Below are 18406 nucleotides of genomic sequence, written 5' to 3' on the forward strand. Positions count from 1 at the left end.
GCCCTGCCCTGCCAGGCTTTGCTCTTTCCACCCCCAGCCTCTGCCCAGCCCTGAGGGAGCTCCCCAGCCCGGCTGAGAGCTGCCCCTGGCAGTGGCAGAGCTCCTGCCCCGTCACAGCCCTGGGCTGCAGGACCCTGCTCTGCAGGACAGCTTGGGGCAGCCTGGGTGGCACAGCCTGGCTTCACAACCCTGCAGCCATCCCTGGGAGAAGGGAACCCTGCTGGGATGTGGCTGGGATGGTGCAGCAGGGAGTGGGATGTGCCAGCATTAGGAGATCTTTGCACCAACTGCAGACACATTGCCCTTCATGCTGACTCACCGTGAGGAAGCCTGGAAAGATTCATCCTCCAGTGGATCTTCCTCTCGACTTCCCTCCCAGCTCAGGCTGTGTGTGACCTCTCTCTGCCTTGCTTTTGTGCCCTGGGTGCTGCAGGCAGTGCCCTCAGCCCTGCTGGGCTGTGCAGAGGAGCTGCTCACCAGCAGAGCTGTCTCTTTGAAGCTCTTCTTGGTTGCCAGGAGCTCCCTGTGTGCCAGGAGCCCGGCCCAGCTCAGCAGCACAGCAACAGCCCCAGGCATTTCATGACCCTCAGGGGGATTGGTGTTGTTTACATGAGACTCAGTCCCTGAGAGGAAGTTCAAACAACTTTTCAACAAGTCAAAATGAGTTTGAAATACTGAAGTTTCTTGTACTGTTAATGGGTCCCACTGAAGGACATGACTGTGAAAGTGTCCCCAGGTTCCAGTTGGAGCAGAAAACTGCAGACAGTGATGACAAGGATGGACAAGCAAGGGAAAGGTGGCTCTAATGCTGAATAAACTTTGACTTGTTTTTTTAATCCAATGGGCCAAGCCCTGACCCCCAGCCTCTGGGAAGGCACATCCTGTCCCTGCCTCATTCCTCAGGGCTCTTCCTGGGGCACTGGGATGTGGGATGTGCAATGCCAAGGGCAGGACCATGGGGTGGCACCTGCCAGGCTGCTGAGCAGGGACAAGGAGGCCAGGAGGCCCCAGGTCTGCAAGGGGCACTCCCCTCCTCCTGGCATCAGGGGCACAGACAGCAGCCCTGGCCAAAGGCCTGCAGAAGGTGGCTCTGTCAGGGCCTTTCAGCTTCTCCCCATCCCTGTCTCCTCTCCAGCCCAGGCTGTCCTACGGTGTCCATGCCCTGCCCCTTTCCCTGCAGGCTGTCGTCATCCCCCCGGCTGCCCCACCTGGCTGGCACCTTCCTGCACTGACATCTCTGCGTCCTCCCTGGCTCTTCCTGCACACACAAAGCCTTGGGCTCATCCAGACTCCTCCTGGGTGACATGTTGCAGCCCAGTGTTTTCCATGGAGTGAAATTCCTTTTTCCTCACGTCCACTCGGGACCTCCCCAGCTGCACTTGGCATTAATTCTTTCTTTCTCATGCTCCTTTCTGCTCTGACAAAAGGATCCACCATCTCTAACTCCTTCCTTCAAGCCCTCTCAGGGCTGTCCTGTACTGTCCTCGGTCTCCACACCATTGAGGCCACAGCTCCTTAGCCCCTCTCTAGTGCTCATGTGCTTGAGACCTTTAAAGCCCATCTTGGGAGATCGCTGGGCACTCACTAATGTTTTTGCAGATGAAAATATCGTGCTCATAGTCTAAGGAAATCACAGTTGTCATGACAACCAGCATGCATTCCCACTGCTATGGTCAGTTACCATGGCAAATAGAATACATTCTCATTGCCACAGTCAGTTATCATGGAAACCATAATACATTGTCATTGCTATGGTTGGTTACCATGGCAACCATAATTGCTACAGTCATTTACTGTGGCAAAGAGCATACTTCTCACTGCTATGGTCAGTTACCATGGCAAACAGCATATATTCTCATTGCCACGGTCAGTTACCAGAGCAACCATCACACATTCCCATTCCTACAGTCAGTTACCGTGGCAATGATCATACATTCCCACTGGTATGGTTGGTTACCATGGGAACCAGCTTACAGTCTCATTGCCATGGTCAGTTACCACGGCAACCATCATACACTGCCATTGGTACAGTCAGTTACCGTGGCAACTATCATACATTCCCGTTTCTATGGTCAGTTACTACAGCAACCATCATACTTCACACTGGTACAATTGATTACCATGGCAACCGTCACACATTCCCGTTCCTGCAGTCAGTTACCATGGCAAACATCACACATTCTTGTTTGTATGGTCAGTTACCATAACAAATATCATATATTCCCATTGCTACACACAGGTACCATGGCAACCATCACACATTCCTATTGCTATGCTCGGTTACCATGGTAACCATCATACATTCTTGTTGCTATGGTCAGTTACCATGGCAACCATCATACATTCCCATTCCTACAGTCAGTTACCATAGCAAACATCATACATTGCCATTTCTATGGTCAGTTACCCTGGCACCCATCATACAGTCCCACTACTACTGTCATTTACCATGGCAACCATCATACAGTCGTGTTGCTACAGTCGGTCACTATGGCAACCAGCATACAATCAAATTGCTACGGTCGGTTACCATGGAAACCATCATACATTCCCATTCTTACAGTCAGTTACCAAGGCAATCATTGTAAAGTCCCATTGCTATGGTCAGTTACCAAGGCAATCATCAAACATTCCTGTTGCTACGGTCAGTTACCACGGAAACCACCATACATTCCCACTGTTACGGTCGGTTACTGTGGCAACCATCACACATCCCCATTGCTGTGGTTGGTTACCATGGCAACCATCATACAGTCCACTGCTACAATCAGTTACCATGACAACCATCATACAGCAGCATTGCTACGATCAGTTAGCATGGCAACCATCTGAATTCCAGGTTCTATGGTCAGTTACCATGGCAACCATCATACATTCCCATTCCCATGGTCAGTTACTATAAGAACCACCATATATTCCCATTGCTACAGCAGGTTACCATGGCAACCATCATACATTGTCATTGCTATGTTTAGCTACCATGGTAACCATCATACAGTCACTTTGCTATGGTTGGTTACCATGGCAACTAACATACATTCTCGTTGCTACGGTCAGTTCCCACGGAAAACACCATACGTTCCCTTTGCTACAGTCAGTTACCATGGCAACCAACATGCTTTCCACTAGTACAGTCTGTTACCATGGCAACCAGCATTGTCGTTTCTATGGTCAGTTACCATGGCAACCATCATTCATTCCCGTTGCTACAGTCAGTTACCATGGTAACCATCGTACTGCCCACTGCTACGGTCAGATACCATGGCAAACAGCATACATTCCCATTGCCATAGTTGGTTACCATGGCAACACTCTTACATTCCCATTGCTATGGTCTGTTACCATGGCAACCATCATTCATTCCAGTTGCTACAGTCAGTTACCATGGCAATCATCATAGTTCCCACTGCTGCGGTCAGTTACTATAAGAACCACCATACATTCCCATTGCTACAGCAGGTTACCATGCCAATCATCATACATTAGCATTGCTATGGTCGGTTACCATGGCAACTAACATACATTCTCTTTGCTATGGTCAGTTCCCACGGAAAACACCATACATTCCCATTGCTACAGTCAGTTACCATGGCAGTCAACATACTTTCCACTGGTACAGTCCGTTACCATGGCAACCAGCATACATTGTCGTTTCTATGGTCAGTTACCGTGGCAACCATCATACTTCCCACTGCTATGGTAAGATACCATGGCAAACAGAATACATTCCCATTGCCATAGTTGGTTACCATGGCAACCATCATTCATTCCAGTTGCTAGGGTCAGTTACCATGGCAACCATCACACATTTCCATTGCTTTGGTCTGTTACCATGGCAACCATCGCACATTCCAGTTGCTAGGGTCAGTTACCATGGCAACCATCATACATTCTCATTGCTACAGTTGGTTACCATGGCAACCAGCATACATTTCCATTGCTACGGTCAGTTACCACAGGAACCATAATACTTCCCGCTGGTACAGTCAGTTACCATGGCAACCATCATACACTCCCATTGCTATGGTCAGTTACCATGGCAACGAGCATACATTTTTCTTTCTACAGTCACTTACCATGGCAACCATCATGCATTCTTACTGCTATGGTCGGTTACCATGGCAACCAGCATACATTCCCGTTTCTACAGTCAGTTACCACGGTAACCATCATACTTCCCACTGCTACGGTCGTTTACCATTGTAACCATCATACACTCAGGCTTCTATGGTCGGTTACTATGATAACCATCATGCATTCAAGTTGCTATGGTCAGTTACCATGGCAACCATCATATTTTCCTTTGGTACAGTTTGTTACCATGGCAACCAGCATACATTGTCATTGCCATGGTCAGTTACCATGGCAACCATGACACATTCCCATTGCTACAGTTGGTTACCATGGCAACCATGACACATTCCCATTGCTACGGTCGGTTACCATGGCAACCATGACACATTCCCATTGCTACGGTTGGTTACCATGGCAACCATGACACATTCCCATTGCTACGGTCGGTTACCATGGCCACCATGACACATTCCCATTGGTACGGTCGGTTACCATGGCAAGCATCAATCATTCCCGTTGCTACAATCACCATGGCAACCATCACACATTTCCATTGTTACGGTTTGTTACCATGGCAACCATCATAGATTCGCATTGCTATGCTCGGTTACCATGGCAACCATCATAAAGTTACATTCCTATGGTTGGCTACCATGGTAACAAGGATACATTCCTGTTGCTACAGTCAGTTACCATGGAAGCCAGCATACATTCCCGTTGCTACAGTCAGTTACCACAGGAACCATCATACTTCCCACTGGTACAGTCGGTTACCATGGCAACCATCATACATTCTCATTGATACTATCAGTTACCGTGGGAACCATCGTACATTCTCATTGATACTATCAGTTACCGTGGGAACCATCATACCTCTCACTGGTACAGTCAAATACCATGGCAACCATCATACATTCCTGTTCCCATGGTCAGTTACCATGGCAAACATCACACATTACCATTGCTATGGTCGGTTACCATGGCAACCAGCATACCTTTCAATTGTTACAGTCAGTTACCATGGCAACCATCAGACATTTCCATTGCTATGGGCAGTTACTATGTTAACCTCTTGATTCCTCTTGGACAGAAGCAGATGCAGATGAGCCTCCCTGTCTTCCACCAACCTGCCAGCTGTGCTCTAAAGGCCTGTGTCCCAAGGGCTGTCTTCACCAAGACTCTGCACAAACCTCTGGGACTCTTTGCATCCTGTCGTGCTGCCTTTCCAGTGAATTCCAGGGTTATCAAAGACAACTGGAATGGGCTCTTTGTCTCACTCCACAAGGTCACCCAAACCACTCTCTCCTCTCACCCTCACCCACAAAAGTTCACCCAGTTTGTTCATCCCCTAGAGCAGCTCCACAGGTCCCAGAAGCTCCTTCCTGCTGAGGACACCTCTCTCCTGCTCTTTCCCTCCTGTGTCTCCTTGGCCTTCTCTGCCAACCCATCACAGTCCTGCAACCTGGGAACTGTCTCAGCAGGCCTGGGCTGTTATTGCCTGCAAGTGGAATGCAGAGAGACTTGGGGCTGCAGCTCCTCCTGCCTGTGCCCCACACGCAGGGCATTGGGGCCTGTCTGGCTGCAGCCCCTCAGCGGGGGCACCGGGGTAAGAACAGACTTGCAGTGGGGAAAGCTGCTCTGAAAGCCCCGAGAGCTGGGCTGTGCAGAGGCTTTGCTGACAATGGCCTTGGGGGTGGACGTGCTGGGACTCAGGCCCAGGGGGAAAATCCCAGACCTGATCCCTGAGGAGATCAGCACATGCTGCTGAAATGCTGGGGGAGAGAAGAGCCAGCAGAGGGAGGAAACAAGTGTGGACAGCCTGGGCTGATGTGCTCTGGACTCGTGCCTGGCCCGGCCTTGGCTGGGCAGAGAAGGGACAGCCTTTGTGTCCCTGCAGGGCTGGGATTCACTCCCTGCCCCAAAGGCCCCCAATGTGCCTGAGAAGCCCTGGGTGGTGCCTCTCACAGAACTGACTCCATTTGGTCATCTGAACACCTCTAGGGGCTGCCCTGGACAGAAGGAACAGTGACAGGTTCCCCTGTCCTACATGTGGGCACCTTCTGCCACTGAAGTTGGCCAAAGCAATGTCCCAGCAGCCTCCAAGAAGATCCCACAGCTGCTGCCCTGTCCCTAGGAACTGCTCCACTGGAGCCTGCAGTTCCTAGCAGGAATCTCGGTCACCTCTGGCCCCTCAGAAGGAACCAGGGCTTTGTGTCCCAGCAGGTCACTCCTGGCTTTGGTCTTCATTCATTGCCATGGGAGCTGGGACAAGGAGTCACCTGCAGGGGCCTGTTTTGGGCCCACTGAAGTGGGGCAGGAGGAATCCCAGCCCATGGGGGTTGTGGAGGGAGCTGAGTGTCCTTCTGGCCCCAGCTCTGCAGAGCCACAAGGAAACACCTCTGTTGACTCAACTCTGAGTCCCTTCCCTCAGTGCAGGTGAAGGAGATCCCTCCTGGGCACTGTCTGGGTTTCCTGTCTAATGATGGGACATGAAAAGGGGACTCTTGAAGATAACTCTGTGTCTGTTTGGGGAAATGACAGTGCTGAAAGAAGTGTCTGTGCCCATCTGAGAGAAGGAACATGATTATTTCCTTCAGCTGTGTGCCAGCAGGTTCCCCTGGAGACCAAGGGAGAGCTGGAGGGAGCCCAGAGGGGCAGAGCAAGGGCTGCCTGGGGCTGTTGCTGTGCTGCTAAACTGGGCCAGGCTCCTGGCACACAGGGAGCTCCTGGCAAGCAAGAAGAGCTTCAAAGAGACAGCTCTGCTGGTGAGCAGCTCCTCTGCACAGCCCAGCAGGGCTGAGGGCACTGCCTGCAGCACCCAGGGCACAGGAGAGAAGGCAGAGAGATGAGAGGCAGCCTGGGCTGGGAGGTGACTGAGCTCTCACTACAGGAGAAACCTTCCTAGGATTTGAAGCAAGAATTCTCTGGCTGTAGGAAAGTGCAACTTGCCTGGCTGTAGGAAAGTTCAACAAGCTGGCCCATCCCACAGCTTCTAGGATCTTTCAGCAGGACTCTCCCAGTTGCTGCAGTGCAGGGGAAGTGGCCATATGGCAGAGCAGGGCAGGAGCTGCAGGCAGCAAGGGCAGAGAGGAGAAGGGAGCAGGAGGTTCAAGGGATCCTGGGCTGGGAGGACAGGGCAGAGCTGCTCAGGGCAGGAACCTTGTCAGCCCTTTGCCACGGTCGGGCCGTGGCTGCAGAGCAGTGCAGGTGAGTTCCTGCAAGTGCCTCTCCCAGCTGCCAAGTGGCAGCAGTGACAGGAGCTGTCAGGATGGCTCTGCTGGATTTGCTGGGGTGCAGCAGGAGAAGCTGCTGCAGAGCAGGACTTGCTGCTGCCCCATCAGAGGCCCAGGGCAAGAAGGTTCCCTGTGCCAGGGCTGGCTGTGGGGTGGGAAGGTGGGGGTGCAGCCAGGGGTGCCCAGGGCTGTGGTGCAGAGCAGGGTCCTGCCCCCGGAGCTCTGTGTGCTGGGGCAGGGACTCTGCTGCCTGCCAGGGTCAGCTCTCAGCCCGGCCAAGGAGCTGCCACAGCCCTGCAGGGAGAAGGGGTGGGTGGAAGGAGTGACCCCTCAGGGCAGGGCAGGGCTGGGCAGGGCCCTTCAGCTGCAGGCTCAGGGCTCCTCACAGCTTCAGCTCCACCTCCTGCCATTTCCAGGGGCCCTTCTCAGGAAGCACATCCCCCCAGAACACCTCCCCCTTCCCAGCCACCTCAGGCTGTCTGGGATCTGCTCTGCAGCCCCTGCCCAGGCAGAGCTGCCCCTGGGCACTGGGCTGGGGATGGCTCTGGCAGCACTGGCAGGGAGCTGAGCTGGGCACAGGCAGGGGCTGCTGGCAGGAACAGCTCCTCACCCAGAGACAGGCAGGCAGGGAGAGGCAGCTGCTGCCACAAGGGCTGGGCAGGGGGATGTGGGCCCCTCCCTGCTGTCCCTGTGGCACAGACCCCTTCCCTGAGCAGCTCCTGCCTGGGCTCCTTTCCCAGCCGAAGCAGAGCCTGTGCCCTCAGGCCCACGGGGGCTGGGCTGTGCATTGCCCTGCAGCAGCCAGAGCCCAGGCAAGGACAGGGCCCTGATTTCCAGCTGTCTCTCTGTGTCCCTCCTCCCTTGGCAGCAGCACTGTGGCATTTCACTGCTATCCCCTGCTGCCTGGGCTCTCCTTGTTCTCACCAGTGGGTTTTCTGAGCCACTGTGGGGTTTGGGGGGGGGGGGGGGGGTGGCAGATTCCTGTCCAGACACAACCCCTTTGGGTGCTGCTGTGGGGATGTGTCTGTGGGAGCCAAGTGCCCAAGTGCCCTCCAGGCACCTTCAGGGTCTTCAGCCGTTTGCCTGGGTGTCCTGCAGGGCTGCAGCTGCCCTCCAGAAGGGCACAGCTCTGCCATAGGATCTCTGTGCTGCACAGGATCCCCATGGAGAAAACTCCTCAGTGCTAAATCCATGGAAATGCCCTGGGCAGCCGCACTTGGGAGCTGCAATGATCCCTCTGTGTGGCAGTCTGGGAGGAGAAAGATGAGATCGTAATCAGGCATCCTGAGGAAAGGCAAGGATTCTTTCAATCTGATCTTTGAACCAGGATTCCCCTGCTCCTAGAAGTGCCTTGTTACTTTTTTAAGGGAATTCTTAAGGGTCATCCGCCTTCAGCTCCAAGCTGCCAGCCAGGGGCAGCTGTGAACAGGAAAGATGGCCAGCTCTTGTCTCTGCACCAAGAGACCACCCCTTTGTCTCTCAGGACTCACAAGATTTCACTTGGAGCACAAAGTCTCCCAAATCCCCTCCCTCTGTTCTGCCCTTGGCCAAACTGTGACCTGCAGTTCTGGAAACACTTTGATACATCACAAGTGCATTTAATTGGAGGTCACCCTGTGCTCCAAGTTGCCTCTCACTGCACAGCAAGAAGGATTCCTCGGGAGCCCATTCCAGGGTCCCTGCTCTCAGTGCCCCCTTCAGCCAGCAAATCCCAGAGCTCAGGGAGATGGATGCAGAGAGATCTTCCTGAAAAGAGGCCCTGAATGTTGAATTGCTATGAGACATGCAAGATGGTTTGCTGATTGAGTCTGGCCTAATTCAGTTCTGCCTTTTTTCTCCTCAACAGAAAACCATACCCTGAAGTAGCAAATGTCCAACAGTAGCTCCCTCACCCACTTCCTCCTCCTGGCATTCGCAGACAGGCGGGAGCTGCAGCTCCTGCACTTCTGGCTCTTCCTGGCCATCTCCCTGGCTGCCCTCCTGGCCAACGCCCTCATCCTCAGCGCCATAGCCTGTGACCACCACCTGCACACCCCCATGGGCTTCTTCCTGCTCAACCTCTCCCTCACAGACCTGGGCTGCATCTGCACCACTGTCCCCAAAGCCATGGACAATTCCCTCTGGAACACCACAACCATCTCCTACATGGGATGTGCTACACAGCTCTTTTTCTTTGTCTTCTTCATTTCAGCAGAGTTTTCCCTCCTCACCATCATGTGCTACGACCGCTACGTTGCCATCTGCAAAACCCTGCACTACGGGACCCTCCTGGGCAGCAGAGCTTGTGCCCACATGGCAGCAGCTGCTTGGGCCACTGGGTTTCTCTATTCTCTGCTGCACACAGCCAATACATTTTCCCTGCCCCTGTGCCAGGGCAATGCCCTGGGCCAGTTCTTCTGTGAAATCCCACACATCCTCAAGCTCTCCTGCTCACATTCCTACATCAGGGAACTCGGGCTTCTCTTGATTTCCATCTCTTTAGCTTTTGGTTGTTTTATTTTCATTGTTTTCTCCTATGTGCAGATCTTCAGGGCTGTGCTGAGGATCCCCTCTCAGCAGGGACGGCACAAAGCCTTTTCCACGTGCCTCCCTCACCTGGCTGTGGTCTCCCTGTTCCTCAGCACTGGCGTCTTTGCCTACCTGAAGCCCCCCTCCATCTCCTCCCCATCCCTGGATTTGGCGTTATCAGTTCTGTACTCTGTGGTGTCTCCAGCACTGAACCCCCTCATCTACAGCCTGAGGAATCAGGAACTCAAGGATGCCCTGAGGAAAATGACTGGATGCTTTTCAGGAGCAATAAAGTGCCTGTTTTCTGGTGTGTAGCATTCAGAATGAGACTCCTTAATGGCCCAGCCTTCCTGTTCAGGTTTTTCTTAGAGGTCATCGGGTTCTTCTTGCAATAATTTTCTATGGAATTAAATATTATTATGCATCTACCCTCTAAATTAGTGTCTACCCATTGAATTTGACCCAGAGATGTAAAAATGATGAATTGTACTGGCTGAGTCTTTAAACAAAATAAAGGACTCTGCAGTGCCGCCTTTGTCCAAGACCCTTCTTCTCAGATGTTCCTAAAGGACAGCACACTGCAGGACAGGGTGTATTTGCAAACAGGAAGGGGACAATAATCCCAGCCCAGCAGCACTGCCAGGGAGCAGCAGGGCTTGGTCTTTGCAGAGCTGCTCTCTTGCCACTTCCACACTGCCCTCCTGAGCCCCTTTCTCGCTGTAAGGCCTGAGTGCTCTCTGAGCACAGTCCTGGGGAGCGGAAGCCCTTGGAGCACAGGCAGGGACAGGCTCTGGGAACTTGTGAAGCAGAGCTGGGCTCTCTTACAGCATCTCCAGGATGCTGTGGGATCTTCTGAGGGCAGTGCATGGACTGGATCACTTCTTCTGTGACCTTACTCCAGGGCTTGAACTCTCCTGTAGTGACACCATGACACTCCTGCTCTCTGCTTTCCAGGTTTCATTTTTAGATCCAGTCTTCCCCTCCTGTTCACAGGGACATCCTGTGAGTGCTTCAGAGCTGCCATCCTGGGGCAGCTCCTGCCCAGCGTGGGCAGGCACAAGGTCTCTCCAGCTGCTCCTCTCACCTCCCCAGTGCCACTGTTTTCTGCAGCCTCCTCATCCTTGCCCAGCACAGCCCTCCTGGCACAGTTGGATACAGCCCTTGTTCTACCCCCTCCTCAGGCACCTGCCCAACCCCCTCAGCTCCAGCCTGATGGCCAGAAACCTTCAGGGCAGGGAGGCACTGGGGAAAATGCTGAGCAAACCTTTCAGCTGCACTCAAATCCAATTGGAGGGGTTGGCCTCTAGGAAGAAATCCCTTCTCATTCTCCAGAACCCCAGGACAACCTGTGTTGTGTCCTGGGCACTCCTCTCTAAGTGTGGGCTATGGAGAAGGGTTTGGAGTCAGGGCTATTGAGAAGGCTGGGCAGTGTCACTGGGAGACCTCTCCCAAACCCTTGGAAAGGCCAGAGCCATCCCAGAGCTTCCTGGGGCCTTGGCAAAGGCAGACATGGAAGCAGTCTGCAAACAGGGCAGCAAGGAGGGTTGGGAGACTTCCAGATTGCTCAGGCTCAGCAGGGAAGGGGATAGGGCAAGTCCTCCTGCAGCCATTGCCAGGCGTTGGAAGGACAAGGCAGAGATTGCAGAACCCCTGTGGGAGGGAATAGAAGAGGATGTTGTGTGCCCAGACTTCATCAAGGCCCTTGACATGGTCTCCTGTGGTCTCTTAGAGCCAGACTGGTGCGAGCTGGACTGAAGAAGTGGGAGATGTGGTGGGTGGGAAGTTGGCTGAATGAAGAGGGTCCAATAAAATCCATGGTACAAAGTCCTCTTGGCAGCAACTTCCTGGTGAAATCCCTCAGAGACCAGCCCTTGAACACCACTGTAGAACATCTTTATTATCTCTCTGTACAATGGGATAAAATGTATTTTCAAGTCCTTTGTGGATGATGCCAAATTTCAGGGAGCCCTTGAGCAACCTGTCCTGGTTTAAAGACACATATTGGGGTGGGAACTCCAATAAAATGAATTTGCTCCCCTTTTATTCCCCACCACTACAGGGAGACAAAATACAAGGAGGTACAAGTGACAAAAATAACAGTTCACTGACAAGAAATATAACAGCAAAACCAGCAATATCAACAGACAGTTCAAAACATCAGCAGAGAGAGAAATTGCCTCTTCTCTCCCCCCCCGGACTCCTTTTGTAAACAGATGGAAACAGGGAGGCAGCAGCTCTGCTTGATTCCATGGAGTTCTGGGGAGGCACAGTGGGCCCTTGGTTCTGAGATGTTTCAGAGTTCCTTCTGTTCCAAAGACATCTCGCATGTCACAATGGGCCCTTGGTTCCATGAGATTCCACAGTGTCCCTGCATTCCTTTGGTTCCATGAGGCCCTGCAGTGTCACGGTGCCACTTGATTCCGTGACGTTACAAAGAATCAGAATGGCCCCTTGATTTAAGGCCAACTGCACATGGGGCTGCCTTGGGGGGAGTGTGGGCACCCAGACAAGGGAGTTGTCACCCCCCTGGACTCAGCTCTGGGGTCACCACATCCGGACTGGTCTGTCTGTCTGTGAGGTTCCCCATTCTGGAGGAAGGAGGAAGAACTGGAGAGGGTCTAGAGGAGATCTGACAGGGTGGAGCTTTTCTCCATATTGGAAATAGAATGAAATCTCCACAAAGAGTAGCATTGAAAGTTCAGACTGAAGGTGAAGAAAAAGAAATATCACTCAATAGGGACCCTTGTGGTGCAAGAGGTCACCCAGAGGGAGTCAGGATCAGCCCATGGCTTTGTGTTCCAGGGAACAGCCAGAGCTGGTGCAGAGACATCAGGGAGGGTCTGGAAATGCTGCTGGGAGGGGGTGGGAAAGCAGGAGGGGTGTGTGCAGCCTGCAAGGCCAGAGCAGCAGCAGGGCCAGGGCAGGACAGCCTGCAGGAGAGATGGCCAAGGGCTCTGGCAGGGCTGCAAGGCCCAAAGGCACCCAGGCCTTTGTCCCCTTGCCTCTGGCAGCTGCCTCTGCCACTCAGGCCACCACAAGCAACTTGCCTGGCAGGTTCTGCCCTTGGTTTCTGCCTCACCCCTCCCTCAGGAGCCTGGCAGGGGTTGCCCAGTTTTGGGCCTTGGTTGTTCCTCCCCCTCCCATCCCAGTGCCCCCCAAACAGCCCTGAGCCAGCCGGGAGGGACAGGATCTGCTGGGCCAGGGCCTGGGGCTCAGGCCTTGGCCTTTGTGCTCCACAAAACCAAGGCAGGCTTTGCTCAGCATTGCAGGGGCCTGCCCAGAGCCTTTGTCTGCCTGCACTCCTGGCCTCCAAGGAGCTGCTCCAAGGAGTCCCTGGGGAGGCTTTGTCAGTGCCTGCCCTCAGTGGGGCCCAGCAATGCTTCAAGGCACTTGGAGTTTGGCTTCTGACTTCTTCATCAGCTGCTTCAATCTTCTGTCAGTACCTCAGGATTATGGGCTGGGCTGCAAACACCCCGTGGGGCTCATTAAATTCCAGAAATCCCTCAGGATCTCTTTGTCTTCCTTTAATTGTCTTCAAGGCAATTTCAAAACAAGTCTTTGAAGTTTGTACTTTTTTTGTTTTAATTCAATTATGGATATTTTTTTAGTTCAGAGAAGAGGTGATAGAGGTGTTCTCCAAGTGATCTTGATGCTGAGTGTCTCCTCAGGGGATCCAGACTGACCCTGTATAATCAACCTTGCTCCTCACCCCTCAGCCTCACCAGTTCTGACATGACTCATCTGGGACTCACAGCTGATGCAACTCCAAACACACTAGGAGACTCATTAAAACACTGAAAAACAAATTATTTCTATTCCTTTAATTGTCTTCAAGTCTTCAAGACTTCTACAGCTAATTGGAGTTGTTTTGTAGTTTAGCTAAGCAAGAAGATTTTAAAGTGGAAGTTATGAAAAATATATATTTTTTTTGATGAAACGGAATTATTTACACAGAGCCTTGGGATGCAAGAGGGTCAGGGCAGAAAGGATTTGGATCCAAAGATAAGGGGGCAAAAGAGATTAGTAGCACTTAATCATTGACCAATTGAACAATTATCAAGTGGTTCAACAGCATTTGCTACAATTTTAACAGTGACTGAATTACAGATTCATAATAACAACATTCATCATCATCATGGCTGGGCTTCGCGAACGAAGATTTGGGAAGGCTCTATCCACATTTGTTACAGGCACGCTGGTGGCTAATGAGGCCAATACGAGATAGACATAACAGATTGCAAAAGGCACAGCAGAAGGACTCCTTAGATGGTAAATTCTGCAAAACATGGTTCTTTCTGCATTGTCTTTTCTCCTCAAGAATTATCCTGTGTGCGTTCTCAAAGGAGACAGCTGCATTATAGACGGTGTGTCTCCAGGCCTCCCGATTGGAGGCCAGAGTAGACCAGTTGTGATGATCAATATGGCCAAGGCTGAGATGTTGTTTCAGGGAGTCCTTGTATCTTCTCTTTGGGGCTCCTCTCTTGCGGCAGCCGGTGGCAAGTTCACCATAAAGGAGGATCTTAGGGAGGCAGTGGTCCTTCATCCTGGAGATGTGCCCTGCCCAGCACAGCTGTGTTCTCAGCAACATGGCCTCAATACTTGTGACTGCTGCTTGTTTTAGAACAGATGTATTGGTCACATAATCTGACCAGTGGATGTTTAGGATTGTTCGGAGGCAGCGTTGATGGAAGCGTTCTAAGAGACGCAGGTGGTGGCCGTAGATGACCCATGATTCAGATCCGTATAATAGAGTAGACAGCACAATGGCTCTGATCTTGGCCTGCCTGAAAAGAAGATGAAGAAAAAGTTTTAAGATTTGTCTTGTAATTCCGTAGTCTTTCTTTGACTTTAAAGTTTTTGAAGAAAACTGTAGGATGTTTTTGCAGCTCCTTCTGTTGTAAACTAATTTTAAACGGTGAAAAACGAACACAGAGGTCTTGAGTATTTGTCTCAGTAGTTAACAAAGTCCAGTGAAAGGTCAATAATGGTTGGGATATAAATGGATGTTAATTAGGCATTGTCACTGGAACCCGACAACAAAAATTTCTGTGGAAAATCACAGAATTTTCCTCCCAGAAGATTTATTTTGCTACCCAGTGAAGAGACTCTCTAAGTAAAATACCTAATTAATATTTGTCAGTGCAACCTACACAAGCCTACACATGGGTCTCTTGTGTTTGCCACTGGGTGGTGGGGGGAGAGAAGTGGTCACAGTGTTTTTCCCAGTCCCTTATTTTACTGGCAGAGAATCTGTATGGCTTTTTAGCACTATTAAACCCAAATATAACTCCAAGTATGTTTGGTTAGAACAATGAATAAACTCTCTGATTGAAAATCAGGATTAGTGTTCCATTTGTTGCCAGTAAACACTTTGATGGGTGGCTTGAGCTCCAAAATACATCTGAGATACTGTTGTTGATACTTAAATTTGTCATTTTGGCAATATCAGCTGAAGACCAGGAAACTTTGTTTTCCTCACAACAACCAACTCCCATATTAGTCTATTAGATTTTTCATGCTGATTTTGCCAGTTCCAAGTAAATGTCTGTTTTGTAATGTTGCAGCAAATCCAAAGACAATTTACATATGCCAGCAGGTTGTCTTCTACCAAGAGCTTGTTCAATCCCATTGGATTTTTGGGATTCATAAAAGTGTAATTTAAACAGCTGTTTTGATTGGCAACACCAGGAAATTTTAGGATTTTTTTTCCAAAACACACCTGCTGAATGCAGTTTTGATCCTCTTCTAGTAGTTTGTAATTGCATTGCCTGATAATTTGACTGCAAGCCAGCAGGTTAACTGAAAAGCAGAGTTTCAGGTTTATTTTAGGTATGTGATGACTTTGGCAACCAGTGATGAGTTGTGCCAACATGGTCCCAGCTGCCCTCAGAATGCTCCCAGTCACCCCCAGTATGACACAGCCACCTTCACTGTGAGCCCAGTTGCTCCCAGTATGATCCCAGTTGTCCCTAGCAGGGTCCCAGTAGCTCCCAGTTCCTCCCAGTGTGATCCCAGTTGCTCCTAGTTGCCCCTAGCACAGACCCAGTTGCTCCCAGTATGATCCTGGTCTGATCCCATTATGATCCCAGTACGATTGCAGTTGCCCCCTGCATGATCCCAGTTTCTCCCAGTTGCCTCCAGCATAGATCCAGTCAATCCAAGTATGATCCCAGTCTTCCCCCAGCATGGTCCCAGTCAATCCCAGTTGTCCCACTGTAGATCCATTCACTCCCAGTTCCTCCCAGTTGCCCCCAGCATGGTCCAAGTCGCTCCCCATGTGGTCCCAGTCACCCCCAGGATGGTTGCAGACACTCCCAGTATATCCCAGTTGCCCTCAGCATGCTCGTAGTCACACCCAGTTACTTCCACTTGCCCCAGGATGGTTCCAGTTTCCATCAGGATGATCCTGGTCACTCCCAGTTTATGCCAGTTGCCTCCAGCATGCACCCTGTCACTCCCAGTTACTCCCAGTTGCTTCCAGCATGATCCCAGTTGCTCCAGGGATGTTCCCAGTTGGCTTCCAGCCTGGCCCCACTGGCTCCCAATTCCCCCCTGCGTAGTTCCAGTCACTCCCAGTTTGATCCTGGTCCTTTACAGTCACTCCCACTATAATTCCAGTATGGTGCTGGTCACTCCCACTATGATCCCAGTCACTGCCAGTCACTCCCAATAGGATCCCAGTTGCCCCCAAGGTGGTCCCAGTTGCTCCCAGCCACCCCCAGGATGGTTCCTTTCACTCTCAGGGACTCCCACTCTGAGTCCAGTATGGCCCCAGTCACTCCCTGGAGGATGCCATTTGCCCCCTGCATGGTCCCAATTGCTCCCAGTATGATCCCAGTATGAGTCCAGTCATCCCCAGTATGATCCCAGTAACTTCCAGACACTTCCAGTACTAATCCAGTTTGATCCCACTCATCCCCAGTATGGCTGCAGTCCCTCTCACACACTCTCAGTAGTATTGTAGTCACTCCCAGTAAGACCCCAACAGGACCCCAGTAGGGGCCTAGCTGTTCCCAGTAGGATCCCAGTTGCCCCCAGCAGGGTTCCAGACACTCCCAGTATGATCCCTGTCACTCCCAGCCACTCCTTGTATATCCTAGTTGCCTCCAGCATGCTCCCATGCTCCCCAGTGACCCCCCAGTCACTCCCAGTACGCTCCCAGTCATTCTCAGTATGATCCCAGTCACTCCTGGTCTCTCCTACTATATCCCAGTTGCCCCCAGTGTGGTCCCACTCACTCCCAGTTGCTCCCAGTAGCTTCCAGTATGATCCCAGTTGCTCACAGCCACTCCCAGTCACCCCCAGTGGGGTCCTAGTGCCCCCCAGTATGATCCCAGTCAATTCCAGTGTGATCCCACTTGCTCCAAGTATATCCCAGTTGCACCAACATGGTCCCAACTGCCCTCAGAATGCTCCCAGTCACTCCCAGTATGACCTCAGCCACCCTCACTGTGGGCCCAGTTGCTCCCATTATGATCCCAGTTGTGCCCAGCATGGTCCCAGTTGCTCCCACTTCCTCCCAGTGGGATCCTAGTAGCTCCCAGTTGCCCCTAGCATAGAACCAGTTGCTCCCAGTATGATCCTAGTCTGATCCAGTATGATCCCAGTACAATCACAGTTGCCACCAGTATGATACCAGTGACTTCCAGACACTTCCAGTACAAAGTCAGTTTTATCCCACTCATCCCCAGTATGGTTGCAGTTCCTCTCACACACTCCCAGGATTATTGCAGTCACTCCCAGTATGATCCCAGTATGACCCCAGTAGGGGCCCAGCTGCTCCCAGTATGATCCCAGTTGCCCCCAGTGTGGTTCCAGTTGCTCCCAGTCACCCCTACTGTGGTTCCAGTCACTCCCAGTATATCCCAGTTGCCTCCAACGTGCTGCCAGGTGCTCCCAGTATGATGCCTGTTCCCCAGTTCTGGTCCCAATGCATCCAGTCCGGGTCTCGGTGTATCCCGGTGTCCCCCCTGTCCCCCCACCCCGGTGTCACCCCCTTTTCTCTCCCCACAGAGCTCCTGAGCCGCCGGCGGCCGCAGCCCCTCCCTGGGGCCTCGGGCCCAGCCTGGACCCCCCCGTCTCTGTGAGGATTTTGGGGGGGTCGTGTGTCCCCCCTTCCCCTGCTGTCACTCTGCCTCTGCCCGGTTGCTCCCAGTGATCCCAGTAAAGCTTCCCAGTTCTCCCCAGTCCCGGTTATTGGGGGGCAGTGGGGAGAAGATTTGGGGGACCCCACCTGACCTCTTTTTTTGGGGTGGTGGGACCCCAAACTGAGTTGGAGGGAGCTGGGGATTGAGGGGATGAAGTGGAAGATGTGAGAGGAGGGGAAAAATGGGGCTTGGGACCCCCAGAGTAATCCGGGGGGGGGTGGGGATTGAGGAGACTATGGAAAAGTGGAAGGAACAGGGAGAACGGTGGAAAAGGCGGGTCTGGTGGGGCAGATGGTCCCATGGGGGTCTTTCGGCACAGGGGGGTTGGCAAAGGGTGGTGGCCCCCCTGAGCTCCCAACTGACTGTGGGGTGCTGGGGGCTGATGGATCCAATCTCAGCCTTGGATTATGCCAACAGTTTGTTTAGAGGAATTACAGGGGTGTG

The 18406-nt window shown here is 52.2% G+C and overlaps 1 protein-coding gene and 1 pseudogene across 1 annotated transcript; both read left to right on the forward strand.

Annotated features, from left to right (window-relative positions):
• The window catches only part of LOC135405029 (zinc finger protein 271-like), a 278014-nt pseudogene that overhangs the window by 76361 nt on the left and 183247 nt on the right, over nt 1-18406 (forward strand).
• LOC135404680 (olfactory receptor 14J1-like) lies at nt 9177-10130 on the forward strand. Its single transcript, XM_064639418.1, has one exon. The coding sequence runs from the start codon at nt 9177-9179 to the stop codon at nt 10128-10130; it is 954 nt and encodes a 317-aa protein (XP_064495488.1).

Source organism: Pseudopipra pipra, chromosome W (assembly GCF_036250125.1).
Source record: "Pseudopipra pipra isolate bDixPip1 chromosome W, bDixPip1.hap1, whole genome shotgun sequence".
Taxonomy (NCBI): domain Eukaryota; kingdom Metazoa; phylum Chordata; class Aves; order Passeriformes; family Pipridae; genus Pseudopipra; species Pseudopipra pipra.